The sequence below is a fragment of the Zosterops lateralis genome (assembly GCF_965231275.1).
Source record: "Zosterops lateralis genome assembly, chromosome: 4".
NCBI classification, from domain to species: domain Eukaryota; kingdom Metazoa; phylum Chordata; class Aves; order Passeriformes; family Zosteropidae; genus Zosterops; species Zosterops lateralis.
In genome coordinates, this window is record NC_139765.1 from 44,078,582 (window position 1) to 44,094,837 (window position 16,256).

General features: G+C 41.7%; 1 protein-coding gene across 1 annotated transcript in view; it reads right to left on the minus strand.

The window, feature by feature from the left end:
* ANO6 (anoctamin 6) overlaps window positions 1-14,236 on the minus strand; it is a 70,513-nt gene extending 56,277 nt beyond the window's left edge. The window contains exon 1 of the mRNA XM_083859018.1: window positions 14,107-14,236. Coding sequence (XP_083715144.1) covers window positions 14,107-14,191 — 85 coding nt within the window. The 5' untranslated portion in view covers window positions 14,192-14,236. The remainder of the gene's footprint in view (window positions 1-14,106) is intronic.
* Between the last annotated feature and the right edge of the window lie 2,020 nt (window positions 14,237-16,256).

A 16,256-nucleotide genomic window follows, 5' to 3' on the forward strand; every position in this document is an offset into this window, starting at 1 on the left:
AAGTTTTTAATCACCTATCCATGACGCGGCACATTAGAAATATTCTCAGACATATTACATAGTCCTACAAGCCCTGAGACAGATACCAAAGATACCTGAGACAATGTATGAACAGCTGACTATGGGACAGCGAGAGCTTTTTGACTGCTTGACATGCAGCAATGTTAATGAAGTATCAGGTATCTAGCTTAAGATTTGTGCTTATAAGCAACCTATATAGAAGAATTATTCCCTGGGTAGAGTCATACTTCAGATTTCAGTATGGTCACCCACCACCATTGTGAACAAGTCTTTCAGAGTAGGAACAGCAGGACAGCTTTAGACCCAGCAAAGTAAATACATGATAGTCTGGCATAAAGTGCCATTTCTAGATTTTTCTAGCAATTGCTGCCCCTTCATAGAAGATTACCCATCCCAGATTGAGTGAATTCTCTCTAAGAATTTATCAGTAAAGAATACCCATGAATTTATAAGTATAAGTCTCCTTTTGCTTGGCACAGAGAATAAAAATACCTGTATTTTGGTAGTGTCTCTCAGGAGGGAGCTAACAGAACTATACTCTGATGATCCTGATGAAAAATGACTAGCATTGAATCTTAGATTCTGTTCAGCTATAACAAAACCGAGCAGCAAGAATAATAAGGAGGAAAAAGCCAAATTCTGGCTTTCCTCCTATGTCACCTACACTACAGCGTAATTCTATGAAATCTTAAAAACAGCCCACAGAAGAGGAAGTGCAAGCTTTGTTTTGGAAAGCAGGGAAAAACATTTTACTTTGGTGTCTGTAAGGAATCCTGCTAAACTGTTTTACGTTGTTATGAACATACCAGATGGCAGTAACACAGGAACAACGACAGGTTTTGCTCATTTTGTACAACATTATAGATCTCCATGAGAGTACAACCAGTGCTGAGAGACCCAGTGATAGCCCTCCTCACAAACTCATTTCCACTGAGAAAAAAAATCCATTTCTTCAAAACTGTGGAAATGAGAAAATGTAAAAAAACAGTTTTCCATTGAAATAAAACCAAAACCTAACCAGCAGCCTCTAGAGAGCTGCTTTTCAATTAAGCTAAGAATGCTTATGCATCTCGTTATAACAGTAGGGAAAATGCAAGTTTGATGGGCTGTTAGGAGGTTAGTCCTCATCCCTTGATATCAGTATATTGAGATTTGTTCTGTTTTTGAAGAGGAGACCAGAGGGGCTTTACTGCAGATTCCATTTTTTGTGTCAAAGGTAAGAAAAATGACCTTTTGAAATGTGTGAGTCCAGCTCCTAGACTGTAAGACCAGAAGGTACCAGCAAGGTCATCCTGTCTGATCCCTGAATACAAATACAGAGGATTTAACCTCCAGATTTTCTTTTAGTTTGCAAACTGGAGAAATACAGAAACATGAAATCATGGAATGACTCCTCTATCCCTGCTTGCTCCAGATTGGCACTTCAGTTTGGACCTGAAGAGAGTCCTATGCCACTTGGGAGTGACATTTCTCTTCTGCAGGAGCCAGATCTCTTCATATGGACTCAAACTTGGCATTCTGAATGCCAAGAGAATGACTGGCCCTAAAGGGGACACGAGAAAACAGCAAAGATAGTGATGGATATGGAAAAGAACTGAAATATTCATCATGAAAGCAAACAGGTTTTCTCTAATGTCCATTTTTGCATGCAAGGTGTTCCTAAGGGACATTCTGATGAGATGAATGGTTAGTGGGTTTATCTGGCTAACTATACACGGTGAGAGTGCAGAAGCTCTTCTGATGGACACATTTGACCTTAAAGCACAGGACAAACATCTACACCCAATGCATTTAATTAAACTTTCCTCTACACTGAGGAAAGAAATTAAAATAAAGCAAGGATACACCAAATGACAAGTGATAAATGAAGTATTTTTATTTATGCTGTCATCATGAATAACTTTGGAAAATAAACAACTAAAAAAAAGCCCCACACTGAAAAACACCAACTAAACAGCTACCCCCAGGCTCTGGGGACTATGATGGCAACACTTACACACCACTTCAAGAACTTCATGGATGCTGCTGGATCCACTTATCTCAAAAGAATCATTCTCATGTCTGTGCTCTCAAGTTTGGCTTGTAATTCTTCCCTACATGGACTGGAACGCAGAAAGGAGCAACAGCCTGCTACCTCAGAAGTTTATGCTGTTGTCTGAGAACTACAGGAGCAAGCTGCAGGTAATCCTGTAAAAAATCAGTATTCCTATCACAGCCTGAGATAAGTACATGAAATGGTGATGTAACAGCTATCAGAAGATTGAGTCTAAGCTTGAGCTCAAACTCCATAAAATATCATTATTTTCATATTATTATCATTATTTTTTCTTTCCCTGAGTAATTTCAGAGGAGTTAGTGAGATCTGATTTAAATCAGCTCTGTTAAAACACAGTATTGCTGGTATCTTAAGAAATAGAAAGGATGAAACCAAGAAGCAGCACAAACTGGTTATTATTTTTATGTGAACACTCTCTCTCCCCTAACTAGGTCTCATACATGCCCAGAACCTGGCCTGATAAACATGCATATAATCTGTAGGCTGACTTGCTGTAGGACTGTGACAGAACGCTTTGGAGAGGACTGGAGAGTTAGGTCTCTGGTCAAAAGTCTGACAAGCTGCTTTTATACCTCCTCCAGTGTTGAAGGTCCCCGAGGGCTTTCTTGAATACGAAGGTATTTTCTTCATTGCTTAAAATAATGTGATTTATTTTTGTTTATTTGTTTTTACCCCAGATCAACTAAAAGAAAACAGCTCTCCTGAAGAAGGAAATATAAAGAAGATAAGCTAGTTCTGCTTTTGTCATGAGACAAATTTGCCAAGATTAGGCCCAACCATACTGTCAAAATTACTACCCATTTACAGAAGGAACTAGCATACCCTGCCTTCCATGTGTTTTACAGGAGGGTAGTCCATGCACAGCAGTTACCTCAAGCTCCAAACACAGGTTTTTTAGCAGCCAAGCTGATCCCTAGATGTTCCTCAGCCAAACCAAATCTCCAGGCAGCAGCTATGGAGCCTTTTCATAGGGAGCTGACATGATTAACCCAACTGTAACTGCAGATGGCTGTTTGGTCAGCCTTCAATGCCTGTGGATGAACGAGCTATCTAATTAGAAATCCTGAAATATATTTATAAAATTATACCCACTGCTATTAAATTTACATGTCTCAAAGGAGAGATATTTGAATTTCTGTAATGAGATTCTCAGCATGTTTGCTTTAAAGTATTTCCCACACTCAGATGTCAGACAGGGTGTCTACAAGAGGGTCCCAAAAAGATACTTCTAATTACTTTTAAAAACAGTGAAAATATTAAGTTTAAAGTCAAAACCTAGAGGCACTTTTTAACTTGTGTGTAGGTGCAAAGACTCTGCCTGCAAGCATTTTTGATGTTGGACCCAGAGTTCAGAAACAAACTATACTTTTGTTTCCTAATCAGGAAATAGTTTGTAGTTTTAGCAATTAAAGGACTATTTAGATTTTACTGTGATGACCAGTGACAGGACTCAAGGGAATGGCCTGAAGCTGGGCCAGGGGATGTTTAGGTTGGATATCAGGAAAAGGTTTCTCACCCAGAGGGTGGTTGGGCACTGGAACAGGCTCCCCAGGGAAGCGGTCACAGCACCAAGGCTGGCAGAGTCCATTTCAACAATGCTCTGAGGCACACGGTGTGATCCTTGGGGCTGTCCTACGCGGTGCTAAGAGCTGGACTCAATAATCCTTGTGGATCTCTCCCACAATCAGATTATTCTGTGGTTCTGTGATAAACGAACTTGACTCTTCTTGCAAACTCCAATAAACTTCCAAAAAACATCTGGAGCTCTACTTGGCTGGACTGCATTGCCCTTGAAGCTTTTTCTCTCCTCACTTGGTTATCAGCAAAAAACAAGTCAAAAAAATAGTCCAGCATTGACTCTTCTATTCTTCAGGTCATATTTTTTTTTTTAAAAAATATTACATGTTTAAGTCTTACCAAATATTGTAGGAGGTATTGCTGGGTTGTGTCTTAAGCACTGCCATCAGTTTATAGATTAAATTGAGCTTTAGTGCAAAATTCCTTCTTGTATTTTAAAGACAGCAAAATAATTAAATGAATTTAATTATTTTTCCTAGAATAAATCTTCATATAGGAAGACGATTAAAGATTTAATAGAGATATTCCTTCCATTAGGGACTAATTCTGCTTTTTCTGTGTTGTATACAAAATGATGCTATTCCCACTCTGGTTAAAGGGACTGCTCGCAAGTGTAAGGTGTGCCTTGCTTGACCTCATCCTTGTTCATTAATGCCTATAAAAACTCCATTAGACTACTTACAGAAAAAAACACACAGAAAAAGAACACCAATAATCTTATTAATATTGCACACAAACTAATAAAACTCTCTGGCACTGCTAGAGCCCTCTGGATTATCATCTCAGCCTTATTATCTCTAAGTGCAGTGCCAAACCTACAGCAGTGGAAATTTTTTTGCAAATAACTAATCGTATAAAGATAGTAGTTTTTCTTTTCCTGCTGAATAAATTACCAATGAACACATTGCAATTTTTACTATATATTAAAAATATGCATGAAAATGCCACAGATGAATTATTTCAATTCACTGCACTCATAGCTATATTATCTTAGCCCCTTCTGTAGTTTATTTTCCTGATGAACTCAACAGGAAGAATCTTTATGCCACTGCTTAATGAGTGCCTGACCAGATAAATAGGTGAATTACAGAATCATAGAACCACAGAATGGCTTAGGTTGGAGGGAACCTTAAAGATCATCTAGTTCCCAAACCCGCTGCCATGGACAGGGACACATTCCACTAGACAAGCTGATCAAAGTTCCATCCAGCCTGGCCTTGTACACTCATACGGCATATGGCATTTACAACCCCTCTGGCGAACTTGGTCCTGTGCCTCACCACCTGACAGTAAACAATTCCTTCTTAATAGCTGCACCGGCCAGCCCTCCCCTTGTGAGTACTGTCAAGAGTTCCTCCTCTTTCATTTTTAATTTCTTTCTTCCTTAGTCTGCACTCAGAACTCAACATATTTTGCCTTCATTTCCATTTCCTTACCCTTTTCATTATTTCAATACTTCTTATTTTTTGAGGACCTTCAGTGAAGACCCAGGTTTGTGCTACATGAGTCTTTCCACTGATCTAAGCTCAAGCCTAGTGCTTATCTCAGGCTTTTTTAATGACAGTAACAGACCACAGCTTCTTCACAGGCTGTTTGGTCATGGCTCTTAGCTCCTCCACTGTCTTAGCACACCCTTGGATTACTGATATCAGTTCCCAGGAACTTTAGCAGGGTTGCTACACCACCAATATTTCATAATAACTTCTCATAGTTCCCAACCTGATCTGCAACCCAGATGACATTTTTTAGTTACTGTTCCTCCCACGAAAGAAGGAAAGAATCCACATTATTTCACCCATTGACAATCATTATTCTCATCCCCTTCTCCTGACACAAGTCCATTAGTGTCACCACCACATAGGAAGTGCAGAGTATCTCAATGCAAGCACTTCCTGCTCCCTAGACAGTGAAGACTCCTTATCTGACTGTAATTTCCCAAAACAGTAATGGTTGCGGGAAAGGTCACACGTCTCTGCTGCAGCCATGGAAAAAGAACTAAGAGCTGTCAGTCAGAAAAGAAGGCTCTGAAGAAACCTTACTGTGTCATTTTAGGACTAACTGGCAGCCTATAAGAAAGATGGGGATAGGTTTTTTAGTAGGGCCTTTAGAGACAGGGCAAGGGTTAATGGTTTTAGGCTAAAACAGGGTAGACTCAAGTCTAGTTATAAGGAACAAGTTTTTAACAATGAGGGTGCTGACACACTGGAACAGGTTGCCCAGAGAGGTGGTTCGATGCCCCATCCCCGGGAACATTGAAGGCCAGACTGGATCGGGCCCTGAGCACTCTGATCTAGTTGAAGATGGGGCTCATGACAGTGGGGTTGGACTCGATGAGCTTTCGAGGTCCTTCCAACCAAAACCATTCTGTGATTCTGTGATCTATCTCCACCCATGCTTGGAAGCCTGCAGGACAGACACACGGGCACTCAAGTTTTCCAGGCATTTAGCCTGCTGCAGCAGCTGGTCTCAAACAGCACTGAACACAAAAGATGTAGTAGCTGTTTCCTACAGCAGAACACTGCTGCACAGCTCATTCTGATGGCTGTAATGTAAGCAGTCTCCTATGCAAATATTTAATGTCCCATAATAAATCATATCTAAAAAATGCTGGAGAACCTGACTAACCAGATTAATGGGGCCAGATGAAAGCCATCTACAAAAAAACTGAAAGGAAGGGAAATAGTAAAAGCAAAGCAAAATCTTCTGTTGGTGGCAGTTCTTACATTACTTTAATTTTCAGTTGTGTCTAAATAATGTTGATGAATAGTGGTTTAGTCGGAAATTATTTAATGTAAAAAACTAAATTGAAGGGCCTTTACGCATTTTGAAACTAAGTCGCTGTTTCTACCACATGAGTCATAGAAACAATTAGAAGAATGTTTATGGTCCAGCAGGCTTGTAACTACACTTCTTAAAATTTAGTTTGCAGTTTAATATATTTTATTAATTTTCCAATTTGAATCTGGGATTCATTAAGGATGCTTCAGGAGCTCACTTCTCAAGTCCATGCAGGGAACCATGCCCATATGTCTACTGCTGTTATCAAATACTTGAGAATGGGGTAGGTAAGAAGAGAGTAATTCCACTGAATTAAGCAAAAGTATATTTCAGAAGTCTGTATATTCCCTTGGGATACAATCAGGACACTTCTGTCACAAAGCCTTCAGAGAGATGCGGGATGCCTGAGTAAATTGTGAGGGGTGGAAAAGACAAAAGATCTATGCTCAGACACCTGCATTCTTAGACTGAGTAACAAGCACAAGCTATTGTTTGGTGACAGTCTGCTTGACTGCCACTTTTCATTTACCACAGACAGCAGCAATAAGAAAAGAAAGTGTACAGTGTCATTCTGTGCAGCTTTGCATTCCTACCACCCTGACACTGAGACTCCCCAGTGAAAGATAAGGCCAGAATGCCTAGGAGACTTAGGCTGCTGCTGTGGGGTGGTTGTGCGTGGGAATACTTCTTTTGGTAGCCAAACTAGTTTGTGCCGTTTCACGTTTGTGACATTACAGCCTCCAGTTTTCATTTCAACTTCCAGATCTATCAGACTGGAACCAGAACACCAGATGGGAGTGGTCTCTCCTCACAGCCAATGCAGCAGATGAACACACTCTCTTCAGAGGTAAGACTGTTCCACCTACACTCACACTAAGCCTGAGTCTGAATCAAAAACCCCTAAAAATTGCAAGTGATATTAGGCCCATGACCTAGTGAATATTTTTTATATTTAATATTAAAATATATATAAAGTATCAGTTTAATAAAATATATTTTGTACACCAATATTTCAGACTGTTAGCTAGAACTATGCCAAAGACATGCACATAGTGACAGTCCACTAAAAACAATCTGATTTTTTCTATATAGCAGGACACAGAGCTCAGCACTTTTTTCCTCAATATAAGAAGAGCACATAAACCAACCCATGGCACCTACTTCAGAGCTGTCCTCCTTGACATTCACACTCGGTTAAATAAATTATCTTGTTAAACACGCAACTGCAGCAGTTCCATATGCTTAAGGCCTGAAGCACCTTTTCTAAAGGTTTTCTCATGTCAAGCACACAATATTTAGTTTTATTATTTGTGCATTACATAAAAAGCACAGCAATCAGTAACCCCATTTCCTGGCTATACCAGTTAATCCCAAACTTAGGCTAGTGCTACTTTATTTGACTTTTTAAGGGATACAAGAGTATTTAATTTATGCCATGTAAAACAAAAGTACCCTTGTGTTTGGCTCTTTTTTTTAAATTACAGCAGAAAACACGCATTTTAATATGAGGTTTTCCATGGGGTTTGCCACATGTCTAGTGGCAAACTAGACCTTAAGTACACAGCATGCCACCCACCCATCATTTCCAAGGAATTGGCAGGTATGAGGAAACAGTAGGATGAGGTGATTTAAATGAAAACTTTATTGAATGACATAAACGATAACAACTTTATGGACAACAGAAAGCTGGGAGAAGTGGCTGACACCCCAGAGGTCTGTGCAGCCCTGCAGAAGGACCTCAACAGGTTGGAGAGATGGGCAGAGGGAAATTGTCTGAAATTCAGCAAAGGCAAATGCAGGATCCTGCACTTGGGGAAAAATAACCTTCTGTAGCAGGACAGCTTTGGGGCTCACCTGCTGGGGAGCAGCTCTGTGGAGAAGGACCTAGGGGTCCTGGTGGACAACAAGCTGTCCATGAGCCAGCAGTGCCCTTATGGACAGGAAGGCCAATGGGATCCTGGGCTGCATTAGGAAGAGCATTGCCAGCAGGGCCAGGGAGGTGATCCTGATCCTGCCCCTCCACTCAGCCCTGGTGAGGCACATCTGGAGTGCTGTGTCCAGTTCTGGCTCCTCAGTGCAAGAGAGACATGGAGCTCCTGGAGTGGGTCCCAGAAAGGGTGACAAAGATGACCAGAGGAATGGAGCATCTCTCTTATGGGAAAGGTTGAGAGCTGTGCCTGTTCAGCCTCAAGAAGGGATGACTGAGGAATGACCTCACCAGTGTCTATCAGTATCTGAAGGGAAGATGTCAAGAGGATGTTTCTAGCTCTTCTTGGTGGTGCCAAGCAATAAGGACAGGAGGCAATGAGCAGAAACTGATGCACAGGGAGTTCCACCTGAATATGAGGAAGAACTTTACTGTGCAGGTGACCATGCTCTGGAACAGATTGTTCAGAGAGGTAGTGGAGTCTCCCTCACTGGAGATATTCAAGAACCATTTGGATATAATCCTGTGCATTATGTTCTAGGATGACCCTGCTTGAGCAGGGAGGTTGGATCAATGACCCACCATTCCAATTTTACCCATTCTATGATTTTGAGAATTTCCCAGACATACAGTAGCAGATCTTATCAGTGATTCTTCTCTAATTACTCTTGAAAGGTCCTTTTCTGTGGAAACACAAGATCTGTTACAGCATGGGTACATTTTTCCTTCCATGTCTCTGGTCTCTTCAAGTTCTCTATCTGCGCTTTCATGCACTACATAAAGCACAAATCAACTGAAATTAGCACAGGTTTTTTGTGAGCTTTTGATTGCCTTACTTTTAGTAACTGTAACATTATACAACTCCTGGAGTTCTGTAGCATGTAACAAAACTCTGGCTTTTTCCTACATATTCAATTTAATGAGTTTTCTTTTTTACAAATGGTAATGCTTGAAAAGTCATTTTAAAAAATCTTAAGTTATTGAGTTGTGATAAACACCCACCATAAAATCTATTACTTCCTAACCAGGAAGAGAAACAAAACTATTACTATTAAAGTTGTGCAATTTGCACAAGCTAATACAGTGGCAGATAAATCCTCCTGCAGTTTGTAGACTTACCTGTAAAATGCACTCAGATGTTCAGTACAGCTAAATTCAAAATACAGGAAGTAAGAATACTTTCAAAGTACAGGAAGTTTTTCATGGACAATTCTGAATTCAGGTATGGTAAAACTCTTTTAAAATAGATTAAAATTGGGTATATGTATGAAAGTTGTATAAGTTTCCTAAATTCTTGCCTGATTCTCTGATCTCCTCCAGAATTTATGAATTATAAATAGCTGCAAACTGGTAATTATATTGCAATTAAATATTTATATTCTTACCATTTGGTTTTTAGGATTTCTGCAGAAAAATAATTAAATCAGCATTAAACAGTGACTGGTACCAGCAGTGTACTTTCAAATGGAACCACACTTGGTGACAAGGTTAATGTCATTGTGTGGCTTGGATTGTATACTCATCTGTGGCCTGGATTCTGCAAAAGCGAATTGTCAGAAGTTCAGGAGATAAAAATACTGAAGTATGAAGAGACAAAAAATGTAGGTAAACTATCAGTGTAACAGATATAAGAGAAAGGACAAGAAGGCATGAAAAATAGTTTAGATGTTGACCAGTGTAACAGGCCAGTGTATCCTGGACCTGTGCAAATCCCAGCTCACCAGGTAGAGTCTCTCGCTCCCCCAGTAGTAACTCAGAATAAATGAGGCCATGTGTCTACATTCCTGCTTGTTTCTGCAGGAATGTACATGGATGAGATGTACATGCACAAGAACAGTGTTGCAAACAGAATGCAGAGAGCAGAAATTCTTGATTCTCAGCTCATCAGACAGCTTATTGCCATCTTCAGGAGAATGGAGAACTGCAATGTACTCCAATCATTTTTAAGTTGATTGCAAATATGAGAAGCAAAAGAGAAGAAAACCAGGAGTGAAAAGACACCACTGGGGCAGTTTTACTCACTACTGTAGGTAGAATGAAAAGGAACAAAATGTCCTTTCAGAAACAGAACTACTTTTTAAAAAGAATCTGCTTATAAAGTCTTGTGTGTTAAAAAAATTATTAGATCTGGCCTCTTTGAAACTTTCCAGAGGTGAGGATTATACTCGATAAATTGCAGGACAAAGTCATACTTCTCAAAAAAATAATTTAAATGTTCAGGCTTTCCATTGCCTTTAGAAGACTTCTGTAGAGAATTGTCCATTTCACAGCATCACGAAGGCAAACTGGAGTAATTTGGAGGACACTGTTGGTATGGTATATGTTCATATTGGAGTACAGTATATGATATCAATATCATATTTGACTCAATATTTGTTGGGTCATACAAGAAACATCAAGTTATTGAAGCCATTGAAAAGGAAAAAAATAAAAACTCTGGGCAGGCACCATGACTAAATGCAGTGTATGTCAAGAGGAAACAAGCAGAGAACATAACAGTGAGCAAATGTAAGGAGGTAAAGAACAGCTATGCCTACTCTACACCATTTGAATTACATCAGTACTCAGGGCAGCCTTCCAGTTGTACAGAGGGCTGAACAAAATCTGTTGTCTTAGGCCATCACTCCACAATTAATGTTGCTTCTATAAACCAGTACTTTTGTACATTTTTATTGTAGTTGCTAAAAAATATGTCCTGAACAACAGCATGAAAGCCTTTTTAGAAAGAAGAGCTGGAATTCTCCCTGAATCCTCATCAGCATATTGTGTGAGGAAAAAAGGCTGACATGTGAACATCCTTTCCTTGATCATCTATAAAGCATGGTCTGGTCATTATTGCAGCAGCGTCAAAAGATGACAAGATGTAGACTCAAGGCTCAAGGAGCAGCTAGGATATATATTTGAGTATAAAACCAAGACCAAAAAAGAGTAAGCAAGTTGCTAACATATCCCTATAAGACGAAAGTCTTTCTTGTCAGATGGATAATCAGGATGGATGCCTCTGGATATTGTCTGCATAAGTTAATTTTTCTGGAAACCATACTCAAATATTCTGTAAATCATCAAACACAAGCAAACCAATTTGGATATGGTGTGAGGTTTGCACCAGAGAAAGAAAAAAATTATGCTTTATGGAAAAAAAAAAAAAATGCTACAATGTAACAATCCTCTTGAAAACAGCCTGAGTCCAAACAAAAAAGTTGCCCATCTTGTTTAAGCATTAGAAAGAAAAGGTCTCAGCTTGCCAAAAAGTCTAACCTTAGGACAAGACTTTCTTCCCTAAGCACAGCTCTGACTCAAACAATTAGTTTCAAAGCTGTGTACAACAGGCAGAACAGCTCTGGTACTTCCCTGTGGACTGGGACAGCTCTTTCTCTGGATGCCAGCCTAATGCTGCCTCTGACGTGTGCTTTGCTAGTCATCAGCATGGATAACCAAAACCAACTGTATGCCAAAATAAGACAGATCGCTCCTTTTATGTGCCATGACTACAAACTTTGATATTCCATAATAATGCTTTTCTGATAAGCTATAATGACTCTGGATTAATCTTGAATAGAACTGGAAAGAGTTCAGAAATCTTGCTTACTTCCTGAATCAGAGATGGTGTCTGTGGGAAAGATGCAGATGCAAGTGGTAAAATAAAACTGGAGGTAAATGGATGATTTACATGTTTGTCAGACTAATAAAATAGTTCTCCTGTAATTACACCTAATATAAAAACCTTAAGACAGCAACATGTACATTTTGTAAGGCAGAATAGCAAATGTGACAAAGCCAGGTGCTGCGTAATCAGGCTTTGCATAACAACTCATGAAATCATCACTGCACAATTTTTAGGCAATTTTGCCACATAGAACTGTTGCATACAGTATATGAAGCTCATGATTTGCTGGCTCTGAGAGCTGAACTATCCCCAAGTTGAACAAAGAGTTATGAGTAGGAAAAAATTCAGTTGTTCTCTGGGGTGAAGAATGGAAAATACAGCTGTTGATTAATCCACTGCAGTGCTGATCCACCCTTTAAATTCAGGGAGTGGAGTCAAACAATACCTTTGCCTCACTTCATATGGAAAATTGAATTTGTCTTTGGACTATTACTGTAAGTAAGGGATACTCCCATCTGAAACAAAGGCTCATAATGTTGGAGGAAAGACATTCCTGATTTCCACAGACATTGGGTGAGGCTCAAACTTTATACACTTCTGGAGTAAGCTAACTGAATAAATGTGGCAGGCTGTATTTACTGTTATTAAGGATTAGTATTTGGAGGTAGTGAGAGTATCAGAGAGACTTAATGTCACTAAATTTTTTTACAAATGCAGAAATTCAGACCAAATATTAAAAAAAAAATCATCAAAAACACGTGCTTTTCAGTGAAAACATTCACTACTTTTTGAACAATAATGAGCAGAAACCCTCTTTATTTGCTAAAATTTATATAGAGAGATCCAGATTTTACTTGCTTGTCTGACTTTTGCCTGCATTCCTTATTTGTTAGATTTATTTTAACAAGTTAACTAGAAATAAAAGGCTTTATAATATCTTGGCTATGGCAGCTGAAAAACAGCTTCTGAACTGAAGTAAATCTGTGTTTCTTCAGTGAAATGAACAGGTCCCTTCAGTCTGAACCAGCTGAGAAACAAGCCCATTCAGGCTGTTTTCTGGAAATACTTTTATAGAATTCATTCCCACAGTAAATACAATGTCATTGTCCTGGGCTACTGGCATTGGAACAAGACTAACATACACTTTGAATTTAAAACTCTCTGTCCATTTTAATGTCTGCTTTTCTGGTAGACACAATATGCCTTTTCCCTGCCTCCCCCCCAGCAAAATCACTTCTTTCTTTGCTTTGCCAATTTTCCCCTTACATTTTACTTTGTTTGGTTGGTTTGTTTGTTCTGGGGGGAGGGAGTGGTGTCACTGAAGGAGAGTAGATTTAGATTAGGTATTAGAAAAGAATTCTTTACTGTGTGGATGGTGAGGCACTGGAAGAGGCTCCCCAGAGAAGTTGTGGATTCTCATCCCTGATCATGTTTAAGGCCAGCCAGGATGGAGCCATGAGCTACCTGGTCTGCTGGAAGGTGTCCCTGCCCGTGGCAGCTGTGCTGGAACTGGATCATCTTCAAGGTCCCTCCATCCCAAGCCGTTGTGCGATTACCCTTCTCTTCAGCTCGGTGTCAAGCTAAGGCGGCAGTCCGGCAGCGCGGGGGGAACAGGGACGCTGCGAGCCCGGGGCGGGCGGAGGCGAGGCGCGTTTGTGTTTGCCCAGGGACCGAGGCCCCGGGGCCCGGGCTGTGCCTGTGCCGGGAGATCACCGCGACACCAAAGGTCTCCGGCACCGCGCTCGCTGCAAAGCGCTGTTCTGCCCGCTCTCAGCGTTTCCCTCCCGTCAGAGGGGAAGGAACGGGCAAAGTTTTCGGTGCTTCTCGCCCACCGAGCCTTGCCCATGCTACGGAAGCAGGACCACCGCCACGGGGCTCCGCAGGGCAGCCACACCTGGCACACCCCGCCAGCACGGAGAAAGTCATCCCGCATTTTCCGCGGCAAGCCCTCAGCAGTGTCGGCGGAAGGAGGCGAGCGGCGGTGCGGGCTCCCCGTGTGCCGGTGGCTCCGGCCCCGCCAGGTGCGCTCCCCGCCAGCCCCACCGGGGACTTCTCCAGCCGTACCCCCCCCGAGCCACAGCCGCCCGGAGCTGAGCCCGCTGCCCAGGGGGACCCTCCCCGCGCCAGCCCCCTACTCACCGGTCTCCCCATCATCATTATCATCCTCCTCCTCCTCCTCCTCCCCCTCCAGATCCAGCAGCACATCTTGGTTCTCCACGTTCATCCTGCCGAAGTTGCGGCGCCCCGCGGCCGGTCCCCGCCGCCGGGGAGGAAGGACACCCCGAGCCCCGCCAGCCCCGGGGGCGGAGCGGGGGGGCGGCACCGACACCGACACCGACACCGACACCGACACCTTCCCGGCGGGAGGAGCCGCCCCCGCCCCCGGGCCCGCCCCGCCGGGCACCGCCCTGCCCCGGGCCCGCCCAACTCTGCCCGCGGCTAACGGGAGCGCCAGGGGCCTTTGGAGCCGTGACTCTGCTAGAAATGTGTCAAAATATGCCCTCGAGATTGAAGGACTCACCGCCGCTAAATACTGCTGAAGATGTGAAGCCTACATATGCAAAAAGCTCCAAAGCAACAAGTAATGGGAGAGTTATTGGAAAAGGTAACGGAAGTTGAAGGGGGAATGCTCAAGGACTGAATAAGAAGCCTTTCTCTACAGCTCTAGTAATGTATTCAACTCGTTGTTGACTATTTCACAGGGAAGAGGTTGTCCTCATCTCCATCTTCGCCTCCAGACACAACCTAGGAGAATTTTGCAACACAGAATGCAGAATTTGCACTATGCAGGAATGCTGCGGGGGCAGAAGGACTTATAAAAAGGGATTTAAGTGCTCAGCAGTATACTCATCTACTCACTTGTGTTGGTTCCAGGGGCAAGTAAAGGGTTCCTAAAACTGCAAGACATGTGCAGGAGTGACCAGACAGGAACTGGACTGAGGTGGTATAGTGGGAAGAAATGGAAATAAGACTGTAAAAATGGATTGAAGAAATGGAGGAGCAATATTTGGGGAAAGGAGAAGACAAGATGCACAAGATACCATTTGAGGTTTTGGTTGTTGGTCTTTTTTTTCCTGCAGAAAGCAGGAAAAATCCTATGTGCAATCTATTTTTACTCTCCAGTCTATTGTTGATACCAAAATGACTCACAGGACCCAGGATGTTTAAAGTGTACATACAAGAAACTGGATGAAAAGCCAGTTGTCAGATAAGCTTGTCGCCTGTTGATACATTGTCTGTTGTCAGTCAGCTGTGGGTTAGAGTCACAGCAGGGCTTGGTATTAGAGGAAGTCTAAGTGCAAGCTCTTTCAGCAACAAAATGAGTTCAGAAATTTAATTGCAGAGTTTTGAAACAGCTCTGCTTGGCAAAGACCTTCTCATAGGCTGGTTAAAAACAGAAGTGGTCTGCGAAGGCATGAGTGAAAACATCAGAATAGAAGCTACTGCTCTCGCCCTGTTGATAATGCCTCACTGGTATTATCATTATCTGCACCATCTGACACTGTGCATTTTTCTCACTCAGATTAGGAATGACTCACAGAACTGAACCAGAGAAGGAGAGCAATGTAATGGGAGGATAGGCAGTGGGGGGTAATGATGCATAGCAAGATTCGTTCTTTTGTGTCCTGAGTTAGAAACTTGGTGTGCAGCCCTGTGACACATCCAATCTGCCTCTGACCATCGAAGAACGTGCCTTACTCATTGCTGTGACTGCCTGTCAGGTCTCAACTCCGTGAGGTTATGGGGAGAGAGTTACATCGCTCCTAGCCAGGAGATTTCACTCCAAGATGACTCATTTGCACACACATCATGATTTTTATGTGCCTGGAACACAGTTGCAGTAACATCTTTATATACCTGTATTGTGTAATATTCAGCTGCGCCCTTTTCTTGCAAAAAAAAAAGTCCTCCCCAAAATGTGGTCCTGGCTGGTGTGATTTTGTTTCATAAATGATGGGAAGAGGGCAGGGATTGTTACAGACAAGGTACAGCTTGGTTTAAGGATGGTGACATGAGATTTGTGCACTCTGATACTCCCCAGGGACATCATTGTTACCTTGGTTACATACTTCCCATTTTCACATTTAATGAATGAAAATATAATCCAATAATAGCAAAGTTAAAAAAAAAAGCACTTCAAAACCAGGCTTTAACAAAACGTGGGGTTTTTTTAACTTGATCCTACTAAAAATACAGGTAAAGGATCTACCTCCTGCTCCCAGCATAAAGATTTCTCCCAGCATTTACAAGACATGAAGATTTTGTAGGCCTCATTCAGTCTTCAATAC